We start from the raw sequence: 15,679 nt of genomic DNA on the forward strand, positions 1-15,679 counted from the left end.
GAATCCCCAGCAATGTGACCTAGCATTTAGGTCAGGTGACGAGGACAGTGTGCCTGAGGGCTTAGGACTTACCTAGGATTACTGTTACCGTGTTACTACCACTATCAGATAATATTTTGATTTATCTTTACTGCTAGTATCTGTTTATCTTTACGGATGATAAACAAACTGTAGCGAAGTCAAAACATGGTGTGTTTGTAAACTGTTTTGTTATGGTAAACATGATTGGAATTGTTTTATTTTAGAAAAGGAAACTTGCGTTCTTTAAAGGCTTGGTAGTTAAGGAAGGGAATGTAAGCCATATCCAGAAAACGAATGTATAATCTATAGATGCCAAGTCGATCGAAATAGTACATATTTTGTATTTGGATACTCAATAAGGAACCTTTGTAACCTGGACTTCAGAACTTGTGTATATTTGTCACCTCTTACAGAATTAAACAGTAAATATGCTATTAAACAGTAATTACTAATTAGTAATTACACTTAATAGACATTACTCATTATTCATTAATTTTGTTGTGTTTAAGTATAAAATATACATAGTTTTTGTTAATGCATGCAAATACTTTCCATACACAATGAAGTGTGAAATGCTTCCTTAATTATGGGCACTAATGTACTAACATAAGGAAAGTCTAACATGCTAAATCAATTTATAGAAAATTCAAATATTCACTTGCATCTTATTTTATTTATTTTGGGGTGAAACACTCATTAGGTTGAGAGACAAAAAAATGTTTTAAACGAAGTAAATTCTAAAAAAGTTTTCTGTACGTATATTTCTAAACTATTTCGTACATATCATGCCTACATGCTACACTTTTTATAGTTCCATTATCGATAGAAAACAAAGATAATTTCGGCTCGAGCTGCACGTGCCCACCTGTCAGATAAGCTAACCGAAGCATGTCTGTCGCACGCTCCATGTAGCCGCCAATAACCGTGAAATATCGATCAATTGCACTAATCACCTAACTTAGCATGCTATTGTTAGAAACTAGAAAGTAATAAGGTACTTTTAAAAGTACTAGTGTTGGATTCTTTAAATCAAACAGAAATAAGGATATGTGGCACATAGACTAATAGGTAAAAATACAAAATTGTCTATTAACAATCTCGATTTGTAATGGTCAAGTTATTATTACTAGAATATTAACATTTTTTAACGTTCTCACGTTATGATTTAGTATATAATTTTACTACTCGGCATTGAAATAAGAAACTAGGGATTTTTCCTCTCGTTTTCTATGCGTAGGAAAATCTTAAGGTCTCACAGTACTTCTTTTAATATTTACAATTAAAAAGTATAAGCAGGATTCATTACCAAAACGAACCGATTTTATACAAATGTTAGGTAAGTACTATGTTAGTAAATTAAATTCTATACAAGGGCGGATCCAGCTTTAGTGCCAGGGGGGGGTCACATAGTGATGAGTTTTGATTCCCTTGCGAATGTCGAAATTTGCGAAATTTTTCGGCATTTACGGCTGTGTCTTCTGATTCGTTGACATAGAAGTTTGATTTTATTATAGCGTAAAGGTATTATAGTATTATAGAGAGTTTTTGGTATGAATAACAAGTTAAGGGGATTACTATGGTCAAAACCGGAAAACACCTTATACATATTGAATTTTGTTGAGGAAACTGTTGGTACGATTGTCTTAAAAAAAATATATGTGATACTCAAGGATATAATTAACAAAGTGTATTGTTTACTTTTCAGTTTAGAACGGCCTAAACATAAAAAAAATACATACAAAATAACCCCTTTTTGAACATAAAACGCATTTTGTTAGGAAAACGGCTACATATTTATACATGAAATTTATACCAAAAAATATGTTATGATATTTGTAACAATTTGTATTGATTGTTTTTTCAATTTTCATTATTATCGTTAAATTATCAAGAAAAAACTCGAATTTATAATAAAACCCACATAAAACCTCACCTCTATTGCATATTTTCGACGAAATTTGACGGTGTCAGTTCGACTCGGACGGCGGACTGTACGTGCGGTTTTTTTTGCAAAATAACGCTAAAATTCACCGAATTGAATGTTTTGTTAAATTAAACTAGATTGTAATAGGTATTTACATGAGCAGTTCATGAAATGAAAGTTAAAAATAGGTATGTAAAGATATAAAAATCTGTTTGTAAATTAGTTTTGTTTTTGAAAGGCGTCATTGATTAATATCCAGTGTTGATAATTTTTGACAGTAAAATATTATCAGAAAACACATACCTACCTATAAAACAGTAACCAGATTTTCCCTGTGCCTTGAATATTTTTTAAAAAAGATTAATTGCTGTTCTATCGTATATTTTAAGGGTCCAAAACAATCCAAAGCCGGGAGATACTGACACAAAATTTTGGGTCATTTGTAACCGGATGGCGGTTCTACAGTGGTCTTAGTACGCAATGACAAAAAGAAAAATCATGGTCAGAACAGTGGTACCGGCAGACTAGTCGCGTGGGCGTTAGTCGAACTCGTCGGATAAATTACGGAAGGCAAACGATTTGTAACACAAAAATTTTAGGATTTACCGATAGCCCATGAAAAAGAAGTAGGCGGTAGTGTCATGCCATACTTTTCCGGTGTAATTTACAGCCCACAATACCGACGTGAATGCGTTGATTTAAAAAAAAATTCAACCATTTGTACCAGGCTAATTTTTGCACAGGTAATCATAGTCCAGTAGCCATGTACGAAAATCGCCATGCCATACTTTTCAGACAGTTCCAAATGGTCGCCATACCGCCGAAAATCAGCAATTTTTTTTAATATTGTATAAAATCGTAGGAAAGTCAAAACTGACATAAACGTATAGCAACATTTTTAGCCGACGCCATTATAGGACGAAATTCTCAATTCAACTGAATTTTTTGTTGGTTCCGTTACCTCCGCACTTTTAACTGGGTGAACCGATGATTTTTTCTAGACTAATATTGTAAAGAGGAAAACTTTGTTTGTTTGATTGTAATGAATAGGCTCATAAACTACTGGACCGATTTTAAAAATTCCGTTCACCATTCAAAAGCTACATTATCCACGAGTAATATAGGATAGGTTTTATCCCGGAAATTCCACGGGAACGGGAACTATGCGAGTTTTTCAAAAATTAACCCCGAACTAACTACAAAATACATAACAAGTCGAAAAAAACGTGATTTCTTGTCCGTTCCCCTATTTTTTTCGGTGTGTGTAGGTTGCATGCATATATTCCTACTAGGTATGAAGAGATATACAGAGAACGCTAAATACATTTGCCTGGTCACCATTACCATTCGATACACCATGACATGGTAGAGGCCGTTCTATAGAATTACGTCAAATAATGTACTCCATCTTTTATATCTCTGTAGGTGAGATGTTCTCCACCCTAGCCATCATCAGGTCTCCAGAATATAGTAGAGTCCGTGTTGAATAAAATTAATTTCTAAATCGGTGTTTTCTTAACTGTTCCCCACTCTAGAACTTATAATTACTTGCTTAGTCATCTTAAGGTCTCCAGAATGGGTCATGTAGTAGAGACTTTGCTTATAACGGTTAATGTTGAAAGATGAGTCTTCCTACATTACATTTACAACATACATAGTACACAATATTTACTATTCATAAATGTAATATGTTACTGCCTCTCAGAGAAAACATAAATTAGGTAGAAACCAACTAACACATTACGATACAATACGATACAGTATACAATTCCATAATCTTTGGTCACTTTTACTTCAACAACGATGTATATTTATACAGGTAAATTAGCTTGGAGAAATTTTTGCGTTTGTAGTAGTGTATGGTCAGCAAATAAAATAAAACAACATTTTATTTTTAGTTTTTATTTTATACAGGGTTACTTGTAAAACACCAGCAACCTCGCAGGACAAGATAGCTAACATCATAAGTAACAACATTTGTTCTACGACTTTTGGCATAACGCAATAAATTATTTTTAAATGATTTTTTAAACTTTTATTGTACTCTCCTTACATTTGTAAGTCTATGTTCTATTAATTATCGGATGGACGACGCGACGCCCCCTTCCCCCTCTCATTCGCTTTTTGTTTACGTAATTTTTGGGAGGCGTAGAGTTTATAATATTCAGACGGAAAATTAAATGAATATTTATTTTTGTATGAAAATAAAATCTAACAAATTATCAAAAGTCGTAGAACAAATGTTGTTACTTATGATGTTAGCTATCTTGTCCTGCGAGGTTGCCGGTGTTTTACAAGTAACCCTGTATATATAAGGGATTTTAAATTAAACTATATGTGTTTCTCCTCTGAAAAAGATGAGACTTTATTTTAATATTTGCACATTTAACATACATATAACTTTTACATTAACAATGTTACTAAAATGAAAAATTTACTAACCTGAAAAAGAAACGACATTTAAAGTTTAATTCTTTAGTTTGAGAAGTCAAAGGCTTGCCTCGACCATGTTTTCCCCCGTCAAGGGGGGACGCCCTTGTGCATGTCGCTACCAGGGTGAACCTTCAGTTCACCCCCGCGTCCGCGTTAAAATGTAGAAGCCCTTCTGGCTAACATTGAGAGACACCACACAAAAAAAAAAAAAAAAAAGACCATGTTTTAACACTGGAGCCATATTGAATTAACAATATAAAGTTACAACACTTACACACAAATTAAACACTAGTTATGGCCCTGCCTTCATACAAAACTGCTGAATACGCCGTTCGCACGGGAATAGAATGTGGATGCGATTTCCCTTAGTTAGCATCCAAGCTTACGTCTTTATAATTATTAAACTGTATAAATTCATTCTTTAACTCCGGTCTGCATCGTGCAGACATGGGTGTAAAAGTCTCATTTTAGCTATTAAATGTAATTTTTAAGTACATCTGAGTTTTCATTTGGGGCCTCCGGCTGCGGGACATGTAATTCACTTCAACAAATATTATAACAATAATAACAAATAATAACAACAATCAACAAATACAAAATTTATCAATTAAACTACGTACATAATAATTATAATTTTTGAATGAAATGTGCTTTATGTTCTAACGTTACCAAACGACTGCACGTGGCACCTGCGGACAGCGTAAACTGGTTTATTCTGGTTTTGTGCGTGTTTCCACTTTCCACTATCAAGTGACGATTTATTTATTTGTTTTGTTTCGTAATTATTATGGTCAAATATTAATTGTGAAACAAATTATTATGGACACGATATTTTATTGTTTCACGGTAGTCGCCTTGTCGTTTGCTCAAGGACGTAAAATTGAATGATATATTTTTTTTTATAAAGTCAAAACCATTTTCTTTCAAATAAAAACTTGTTTTTATTGAAAACAAAAGTGTTGCTAGGAATAAGTATAAAATTAAATAGTAATGTTAGGATATCGAAACATTTTTGTATAGGCCAGAACGATATAGTGGAAACGCGCTCTAAGATCTGAGTAATATACACACCACTACATATGCAAAAATTTCTCCAAGCTAATTTACCTGTAGAGGGCGGTTAAAAAAACAAATTCAAATGTAGTGACAGAATCATTAAGGTCGTTGAACCGTGTAATTGCCTTAATACTGTATGTCAGCGTTCATGAGTAACAGGGTTGTAAGTTAAAATTTTTTTTTAATATTTTTTTATATTATAATCTAAGGAAAAATTCATGCTTTTCGCAATTAGTAAACAAAGTCGTTGTCTCTGTGCCTATGTCCCTATGTATGATTAAATCTTTAAAACTACGCAACGAATTTCGATGCAGTTTTTTTAAAGATGAATAGCTGTGAATAGCAGTGATTCCAGAGGAATAGCTGTAGGTTTTGATTTCTTAGGGAGTGTCGAAAGATTTCAGCAATTACAGCTGCATCTTTTGATTGCGTTGGCTAAAACGTTTGAATTTTTCACAGCATCAAGGGACCGTAGACCGTAGGATTTCGACATTAGCAAGGGAATCAATACCTGCAGGGAGCACCCTGTCCCGTAAACACAGTCTTGAAATTGAGTAAAAAGTATCGTGTTATAGCACAGATGTAGTAATACCTGCGAAAACCCTAATTATTTAATTAAATTAAATAAAAATATATTTTTTAAATAATTTTAAACTTACAATCCCTTTACTCATGAACGTCTACTGTATGTATTTAATTGATATTCACATCAGAACTCAGGTCTATAATAGTTAACTTAAATCTGTTATTTAATTCAAATTCTATGTCAACGCAATCTGAAGAAAAAGCAATTAGAGCCGCTTATTCTGTAATTCGCAACTACCTACTTGCAAGGGAATCATCAATCAAAACCTACAAGGTACTTCCCGTGAACACAGTCTTGAAATTTGGTTAAAAGCAACGACTTAAGCACTTACAAGCACAGATAAAGAAAAAAATCCTTTAAACAAAATTGTAAGATACAACTGCAACATAATGAAAAAATATGTTTGCTCGGAGTCCTCGGTGCGCGAGTCCGACGCGCACTTGGCCGATTTTTTGTTTTAATTTGACAGTATTTTCTATTGTTCATTTAAAAAAAAATTGCTTTTTTATGTCTTATCCACAAACTGGGATATATTTCGATATTTGAGGTTTTGTGTGAAAAGTGTAACAGCAAAAGTTGTAGAAAAAAAATTAATTACTACAACTTTACCATTACACTTTATTCCGCAGTTAAAGTTTTTTTAAAAAATCGAAAAACCTGTTATTTGTCCTTAAATTACGACCACAGGTCGACCCTAATAAACTTTTTCTATAATTTTTGTTATATTATTTTCCGTTACCGTTTGTAATTGATTTCATTGTTCTATATTACTTTTATGTCTCAAAATTCAATAAAAACATCATATTGAACAGTATTAATTTGTTAATTTAAAAAAGTTAATATTAAATTAGTGGTCCGCTTAGGTCGTGGACCTAGCCCAGGGGGGGGTCATGACCCCGTGACCCCCCCCCCTGGATCCGCGCTTGATTCTATAGCATATAGCGTTTGCATCTAAATACTAAGCTGTCCATCACCAAAATTACATCTTTATCATAAAGCAAATTTAATAACTGCAATAATCCTGCAAAAAAGGGACGACGATGAGAACATACCAAAATGATATGGCATTTGTCATCAGATGATTCTCATTTAGAATGGTATGGGAATCATATACAGGGGAGTTCATTAGAATCAATAATGGTATGGGAATAATCTAAAGAGCAATATACAGGGTGTTCCTTGTGGTTAATCTACCACCACGCTGGTCATGTTAGTCACTTAGTCACCTACACCGTTCACACCTGCAAAGGGCCTTCAAACTTAGTCCCCGCGGTCTGTTTTGTTGATAACCTCTCGTACCACTTCTTTTCGACGCTGGACTTTTTCACCTAGACAAGTTGGAATATTAAAAATGATCCCTGTATAAAGTGTCTCACACGTGTTTTTTTTTTATTTCAGGGCAAACAAATGTACTTATCATACGTTTTTGAATTGTTGTACAAGTACGACCGGTGAATCATTTTTAAACACGAGGCAAAGTCAATAAATTGGATGTAAATAATAAATATACCGCTACGACTATAATTACGGGATCGATATTTGACTTCACCCTGTTAAATTACCCCATATCTGTCTACAGTAATCGTAATAAAACCGTACAATTAATTATCAGTGCTTTTGAATTTTTAAATAGTGTATCGTTTGAAGGCAACGATTTGAAGGTCTCCGTTTTTCATAAAAAATATGGATGTATATTCTTGGGCATTTTTAGACGAATATTTTTATAGAAGTCATACAGCGTTTAGTGATTATAGACATTTTATGATTTTAATCGCCTAATTAATCTCCAAAAATTATGTGTTAAGTCGTAATGATCTAGCTTGAACAATAAAAACTCAAAATTAACGATATTTTAATTTCATAATATCATTACAATTCGCGATCATATTTTTAATTATATTTTAATATTCATACATATGTACATCAAGGTTTTTTTAAATACAAAATCTAAAATATGCGCACAGTAGTTTCCTCTAATTGTAAAAAAACATACAATATATTCTATACACTGAATTAATAATTATTACCTTCGGATTTATGAAATAATTCAGCTTTGTTGATACACCACTATGCGTAAAAGGTGATTGTTTTGTAAATAACAAGATTAACAAGCGTTACGCTGCGATCGCGTTATCTCGAAATGCACCGAGTGAAATCTTTTGCACAATGTTAAAAATAAATGAGTACTTATAGCAAGAATACGCCCGCATTTTATTCCTTCAGCTAAATGTGTATTAAACGACAAAAAGATGATACAATAGGCCCCGCTACGAGAGTTCATTGCTCTTTACAATTCATCCGATAAAAGGTACCTACTATGACAAACTCAATCTTTAACTTTTTTTTAATGCAAACTTTTACGAGTGCTTTCTTTGCTATCACTGATTCGGTGTCGCTTCTAGAAAAATCGGTAAGAAACATGATAATTACACTTTTAAAGTTTGTGTTTATTGTTCAGTAGGTATACAGCCTACATACATAATTATGAGTTTCAATATTAATTGTACTATCAATTAAATTTATTGTAAATTAATCCTGTAATTTTTTTTAAGTTTTTTGAAATAAACGCAAAAAAGAAATACATACCTAGGTAATGTGGTTACGATGCAGATGCCACATTAGAGTTCAAATATCTCCAGAAACATACCTGGCGTAGTTTACTTTTTGTGTTTATCTAATATCTTTAGCCAACACTGATACTTGCAATTAATTAAAAATAACAAATATGAACAACTTGTGCAAGTATTTATCACTTGAACCGTGACATATGTCGCGAAAAAGTAAAAATTACTTTTAACGCGTACTAATTAAGGAGTATATTAAAAATGCAATTAGTAAGTTGTATAAAAATAAGGTTAAGCTTTTTTATTCTGTATCGTTGATAAACTTTTAATTACTTTTTAATAAACTAAATGAAGGTTGAATGACATAGTATTTATGGTCATAAACCTTAAAACTACAATGAGTAAAACTTAGTCCTGAATTCTATTCATGGCAGAGGTAATTATTCAAGTGGAAGTGAAATTGATAATGACTACCTACTGAGCATTGCACTCTGTGGCATGGGTTTGATCACCTAGTGAATAAATAGTATAATACGTTTTGATTGAAATTACCTGTTCTTTTATATTGAGTCTGGGAGAAAGGGTATAATACAGGGTGGCCCGTTTATAGTGGTCCAAAAATTTTTTTCAGCTTGAGAGCATCATGAGTAATCATTTAAAACAAGCTTTAGTTAAGCGAAAACTTATGGTTTAGAAATTATGATTTTTTTTATAAATAATCCGGAGTTTCAATATTTTTGTCACAAAACCACTCTGTTATGAAAACTACTGGACCGAATTGAATGAAATTTGGTATAGGTATAGCGCAATAACCTACCTATCGCACTATAGGCTCATCTTGTGTAAATAATTAGACTGCATTTTTTTATTTTAACTTTTTCCGTAGTTTTTTTAATTTCTCGGCAAAATATGGATTTTTCGAAAAAATCCTGTGAAAAAAAAATGTACCACCAAGATTTTGCTGGTACTGCTAAAAACTACCTTAACATAGGGTTATTCTTGACACAAAAAATCATAGTTGTCCTTCGATTGTAACATCTTCAAAAACAACATCATGTACATTAACACATGGAAATCGAAAAATTACGAAATTTACCATAATTTAATTTTAATCATTTGGAACGGCCAATTTATGTTTAAAGAACCATATATTGCCGTAAAAGTCATTACAAATCAGTATTCACATGGCTATAAAACTTAAAATGAATGAAATAAAATTTTAACCTGCCAGGCAAGATAACTTAACTTTATTCTAATGTCAATTTATTGAGTTTTTTTTTGTTGTTTAGTTTTTATGATTAAATCTTAATAAAAGGTTTGGAGAATGAATAAAACAACATAAATATTAATCAACATATTGTTTATTTTTTACAAAAGGTTTTTGAAATGCCGTCCGCCTTAACTAAACATAATCTGCATTTGCGTAAGAAATTTCTTCGCAGCCTTTTAAATGGCTGCCGGCTTTCTTTAATGGCTGTTATAGCTACTTGAATTTATGCCTACAAATAACCATACATTCATTATACATAGGTACATTTGTATACCAATTTATGGTATTATACCATTTATTACCATAGGTTCATACCTAAAAATTCAAGTGGATATAACAGTCATTAAAGAAAGCCGGCAGCCATTTAATAGGCTGCGAAGAAATTTCTTACGCAGATGCAGATTATGTTTAGCGAAAGGCGGACGGCATTTTGAAAACCTTTTGTAAAAAATAAACAATATGTTAATTAATATTTATTTTGTTTTATTAATTCTCCAAACCCAACAAAAAAACTCAATAAATTGACATTAGAATAAAGTTACGTTATCTTGGCTGGCAGGTTAAAATTTTATTTCATTCAAATAGTTTTATAGCCATGTGAATACTGATTTGTAATGACTTTTATGGCAATAAATGGTTCTTTAATCAAAAATTGGCCGTTCCAAATGATTAAAATTAAATTATGGTAAATTTCGTAATTTTTCGATTTCCATGCTTTAATGTACATGATGTTGTTTTTAAAGATGTTACAATCGAAGGACAACTATGATTTTTTGTGTCAAGAATAACCCTATGTTAAGGTAGTTTTTAGCAGTACCAGCAAAACCTTGGTGGTACATTTTTTTTTCACAGGATTTTTTCGAAAAATCCATATTTTGCCGAGAAATTCAACAAACTACAGAAAAAGTTAAAATAAAAAAATGCAGTTTAATTATTTACACAAGATGAGTCTATAGTGCGATAGGTAGGTTATTGCGCTATACCTATACCAAATTTCATTCAATTCGGTCCAGTAGTTTTCATAACAGAGTGGTTTTGTGACAAAAATATTGAAACTCCGGATTATTTATAAAAAAAATCATAATTTCTAAACCATAAGTTTTCGCTTAACTAAAGTTTGTTTTAAATGATTACTCATGATGCTCTCAAGCTGAAAAAAATTTTTGGACCACTATAAACGGGGCACCCTGTATATGGATGATATTAAGATATGTGTTTAGTTTTGTTCAGTGGCGGCGTAGCATAGGTTGGCACCCGGGGCGACTTTCTATTGAGCACCCTCAAAATAAAACGACAAAATATATTATTAAACGTGTTTACGTGACTTTATTTTGCTAAAATACTCAATGACATTATCAAAATTTACTTTTCTGTCTTTTTCAATGGACAATATGGATAGACTAGCAAGTCGTGTTTGGCTCATTGTAGATCTTAAGTAAGATTTTATTAACTTTAATTTTGAGAAACTTCTTTCACAAGAAGCCACCGAAACACAAATAGTTAACCTGACTGACCGGTTGGCTTGGTTGGTAGTGGCCCTGCCTTCCAAGCCAGAGGTCGTGGGTTCGATTCCCACCCGGGGCAAATATTTGTGTGTATTTGTGTGATGAACATAGATGTTTGCTCTGTGTCTGGGTATTCTTATATATAAAAATGAATCGCAAAATGTGTTGGTAAGCGCATAACTCGAGAACGGCTGAACCGATTTCGATAATTCTTTTTTTATTATATTCCTTGAAGTACGAGGATGGTTCTTATGTAGAGAAAACGTAAACATGTACCACGGGCGAAGCCGGGGCGGACCGCTAGTTATCTATATAAGTATTTATTTAAAAATTATACATATATGTTTATCAGCCATCTGGTTTCCATAACACAAGCGAAAGCTTAGAGCTATGAGATTAGATTGTGCCGTGTGTGAAAATCCTGTGTCCTGAAATATTTATTTATTAATATTTATTATTAAAAAAAATCTTAGACATAGATCTAGATTTGGAACAGACTCAGAATAGTCCCATTTTACAATAAATTTCAAAAGCTCCAGGGTAGTCCATTGGATCGCTTCTTGAAGAGAAATAAATGCTGGCGGCTTCCAAGTGGCGCCTCAGTCGTAAAATCTCCAAAATAATGTCCTCTGCAGAAAATTCATCATAGATTTTTGTAAGATTTGGAACCATATCACGAAGGTCTTCTGAACAACACCAAATGTTGTGAGAATGTCATCCATTGCTTTGTAGCGATGCTCTAGTTCTTCGTAAAATCTATCAACATAGCTCTATGCAACTCGTCACGCAATGTTAGTCCAACGTCTTGGGACATTTCTCCTGGCATTCGTCGTCGGAATATCCTCCTCCCTCTTCTTTCAACGGAAATATCCAAGTCCTCACATTTTTCAGTTGCGTAGGAAATAGCTCTTTCCACTATTTGGATACGTTGAGTTTGAAGAAAAAATTTTAGGGTTTTGATTTTTATAACACACTTTTCCAGCGATAGCCCAGATATACTTTTGTGTCTGATTAACTTCTTCTAGGATTTCACATCAAAAGGAAAGGTAGTATTTAGTACTTATTGAATTTCGTTTGAATTAATGTGACGCAACGCGACGGTTATAAACAATAGCACTAACTGACCAACTGTCAACTTGTTTCACGAGCGGCAAGGGACCCCCTTTCGCCCGCGCCATTCTTTTCCTGCAGATGCGCCAGCGGCTACTATCTGCGCGACAGAGTTGGCATTTCTTTGTCACCGTGTTGTCACCCCTGGATGCTTGGCACCCGGGGCGGACCGCCCCCACCGCCCCCCCTTTACGCCGCCACTGGTTTTGTTAACAGAGCTTTTAATAAAAAAGCTTTACTTAGTTTCAGATATATGTCTTGTACGAAACCTTCCAGATATTCCTGTTTTATTAGCCCTACTATTCACCTCATCTCCAAAAGCTGATCAAAGAAAGCTATACGAAATGCATCTTCCCAGGATTACTCCTAACTCCTAAGGTCAAGGCACATTCTCTAAAACGAACTTGACTTGTATGGTGTGGAACAACTCAAGGAAAAAGCTGATCGTAGCCACACGGTCCCGATCTATGACTAAATATGGGACATCCGAGTATGGGCTCAATGCTCACCTACTTACCGCGGGGTCAAGTGGCAATACACTCGACACACGTAAACCAATTCTTCCATTGCAATTGGTACAGTGATTTTTTTAGCTATCTTACGGGCTGCTGTGTGAAAATAATTTGTGTCTTTTTAAAATGTTTAAAATAAAATTACTCTTTCTTTTGGATATGTAACACTGGTCATATTATTACGATATGGGTTGAGTGGGTGCGTGTCTCTTTTTGGAAAAAAAATCATAACTCATCAATAACAAAATGGTAGATCCTAGATAGTAAATGACAAATCCTATTAAATTAATAGAAGATAACGAGATATCACCTTTAAAATAAATGAAATAATCTGCACTTTTATAACGTGGAAATATCTGATATTTTGTGACGCTTATTTACGTGAGAGTTTTCACGTAAATAAGCGACAAATATAAAAACATAAGTCATAACTTGAGCTTTGTAGTATTACGAAGTAACTATTCTCTAATCTGTGGTATGGGGGCCACACTACACATAATTCAATCCCACTAATATTTAAATAGTTTTTTGTTAGTTTGTTACACAAAAAATAGTAGTTAATATTATGATTTCAGATTCAGGTACAGATTATATAATCTGGAATAGCAGTGTCTATCGCTTGTTATTTGGGGTAAAAATAAAAATATTTCGCTCACGTTGTCCTTTTCGACGTAAAAAGAGCCAGTAAACCGTATCGCTAGCACGTTTTCAATCTATAAGTGGTTATTTTCAGTTTTTTACGTCGTCTGAGTCAGACGCGTTTTTTTATTCTGACTTTTCACTTTATAGGCCGCGATGTATCGAACCATCAGAATAAAAGTTACCATGTTTAAAACATGGTAACTTTACATTAACGTCACAAATAGTCTTAATAATATTATATATATTAATTATAGTATTATATAGCCATTAGCCATATAAAAAAGTTAAATTACTTTACTTCAGGTTTCATAAGTTAATTCAAGTAGAAATAATTATAAATAGTATTAAAAACTATGTAAATATATAGTCCACAGTACCTAGACATTTAAATACTGTTTAAGTGCAAATGTATCAAGAATTTTTATAAACACATTAAATGCACTTAATATAGCAGAATCTGCATACAGTATAGAGTATGTGTAAATAAAATCGAGTCATGTTTTTCCATTTAACAGGAAATTAGACTTAATAAGGTAACTGTTAAATAGGGACATATATTAGCTTAATGATCTCTTAAATGCATAAGTAATGTACTTGTGGATATTTTAATCAAGTATTTAAATAACCTATTTATATTTATTCAACTATTTCATCATTATCTAATCCTTTAAAACAAGATTAAAATGTAATTAGGCAGTGTAAAGATAAATACTGTAATAATGAATCATTAAATAAAATATTAAATACATAGGTAGGTATCTCTTATTTATGAATCAGAGTTTGTTTTAAATAATTATTTTAGAATGAAAACATGATAATTTTTAGTTTACAATTAATGAACTTGAATGTAAACAAAATGTGTAGACATTATTTTAATATTTTATTCAATAAATAATAATATTACAATTCGTAATTTTTAAATGCTTTTTATTTAAATGAAAGAAAGAACTGAAAATGGAGAATTAATTGCTTTTTTTCTACCATTATATAAAACCTTGAAGAAATAAAGTGGAATACTAGATCAAGGACCAACAGCCAACTTATACAATTAAAAAACATAATATTATAATTTACTTTGAATGAAAGGATAGAACAAAGCTTAGTGATTTTGGTCCATGATTGTATGCATTTCAACAATACTAATTTTAATAATTAGGACCTCATTATACTATGCGGAATTAACGCTGTATGACTTCGTATAGGCGTAGATATTCGTAACTCGCGATTGCCCACGCGTGTGATTCACGTGTTAAATTCATTGAAAATATTAAGCAGTCTCATTGTAACGAAAAATTAATTTATGAAACGTTTATCCATCTCACGTAACACTCCGTATTTTGCTTATTAAAATTATTTCGCAGGTAGTCGGTATTCTTTACGATATGCGTTATCGATCGAAATTAAATGATAACGCCACAATGAAAGTCCAGTTCAATACTATTTACTGTGATATTGTTTATCGGTCGTCTAGAGAGAGATTGGAGACGACGCACCAAGTCTGCGCAGCCCTGGAACCCTACATCAACAAAACAACTAAGGCTCGGTCCTTACCTCCTCGTAATTGTCGTTCTTCTCTTTTTCAGAGAGAGGCCTACATCGCACTACCACTTTAACACACTCATTCAGAGCCGTTCGTGGCCGTGCTGACTTCTCCATCTTCAACCACCCCCTTCAGTGACGTGAATAAAAATTAAACTCAATGTTGCTGATATCGATCCATTCGGGGTGCAACTATGTTCGGCATCACCTTATTTCGTTAACACCACACTCGCACAGGTTTAAACACGATTATTGAAATTAAATATACAATAAAATTATTACAAGATTCTATTTACAGAAGTAGCAAAAATAAATAAAATCGTAAAATTCGTATTTCTTCGTTTCACATCCAACCGCCACTGACAGACATCTCTGTGCGACTATGACTTGATTTGACATTCAATTATCAACGATTTTTTGTTGTGACAGATTGCATTCGGATACATCTTTTCTAACTTACAAAATTTTAAGATATTCGCACATTAATACTTATATTTATTAATATTCACAGTATTTT

The 15,679-nt window shown here is 32.8% G+C and overlaps 1 protein-coding gene across 1 annotated transcript in view; it reads right to left on the bottom strand.

The window, feature by feature from the left end:
* Positions 1-15,537, bottom strand: part of LOC149896986 (kinesin-like protein Klp68D) — a 58,437-nt gene extending 42,900 nt beyond the window's left edge. The window contains exons 1-2 of the mRNA XM_090116830.1: positions 15,175-15,537; positions 7,262-7,348 (exon numbers count right to left, since the gene is read on the bottom strand). Coding sequence (XP_089972956.1) covers positions 7,262-7,348; positions 15,175-15,279 — 192 coding nt within the window. The 5' untranslated portion in view covers positions 15,280-15,537. The remainder of the gene's footprint in view (positions 1-7,261; positions 7,349-15,174) is intronic.
* Positions 15,538-15,679: the final 142 nt, after the last annotated feature.

The sequence above is a fragment of the Colias eurytheme genome, chromosome 26, assembly GCF_061535395.1.
Source record: "Colias eurytheme isolate Ceu_HAF_F1 chromosome 26, ilColEury1 Martin Lab GWU primary, whole genome shotgun sequence".
Taxonomy (NCBI): Eukaryota; Metazoa; Arthropoda; class Insecta; order Lepidoptera; family Pieridae; genus Colias; species Colias eurytheme.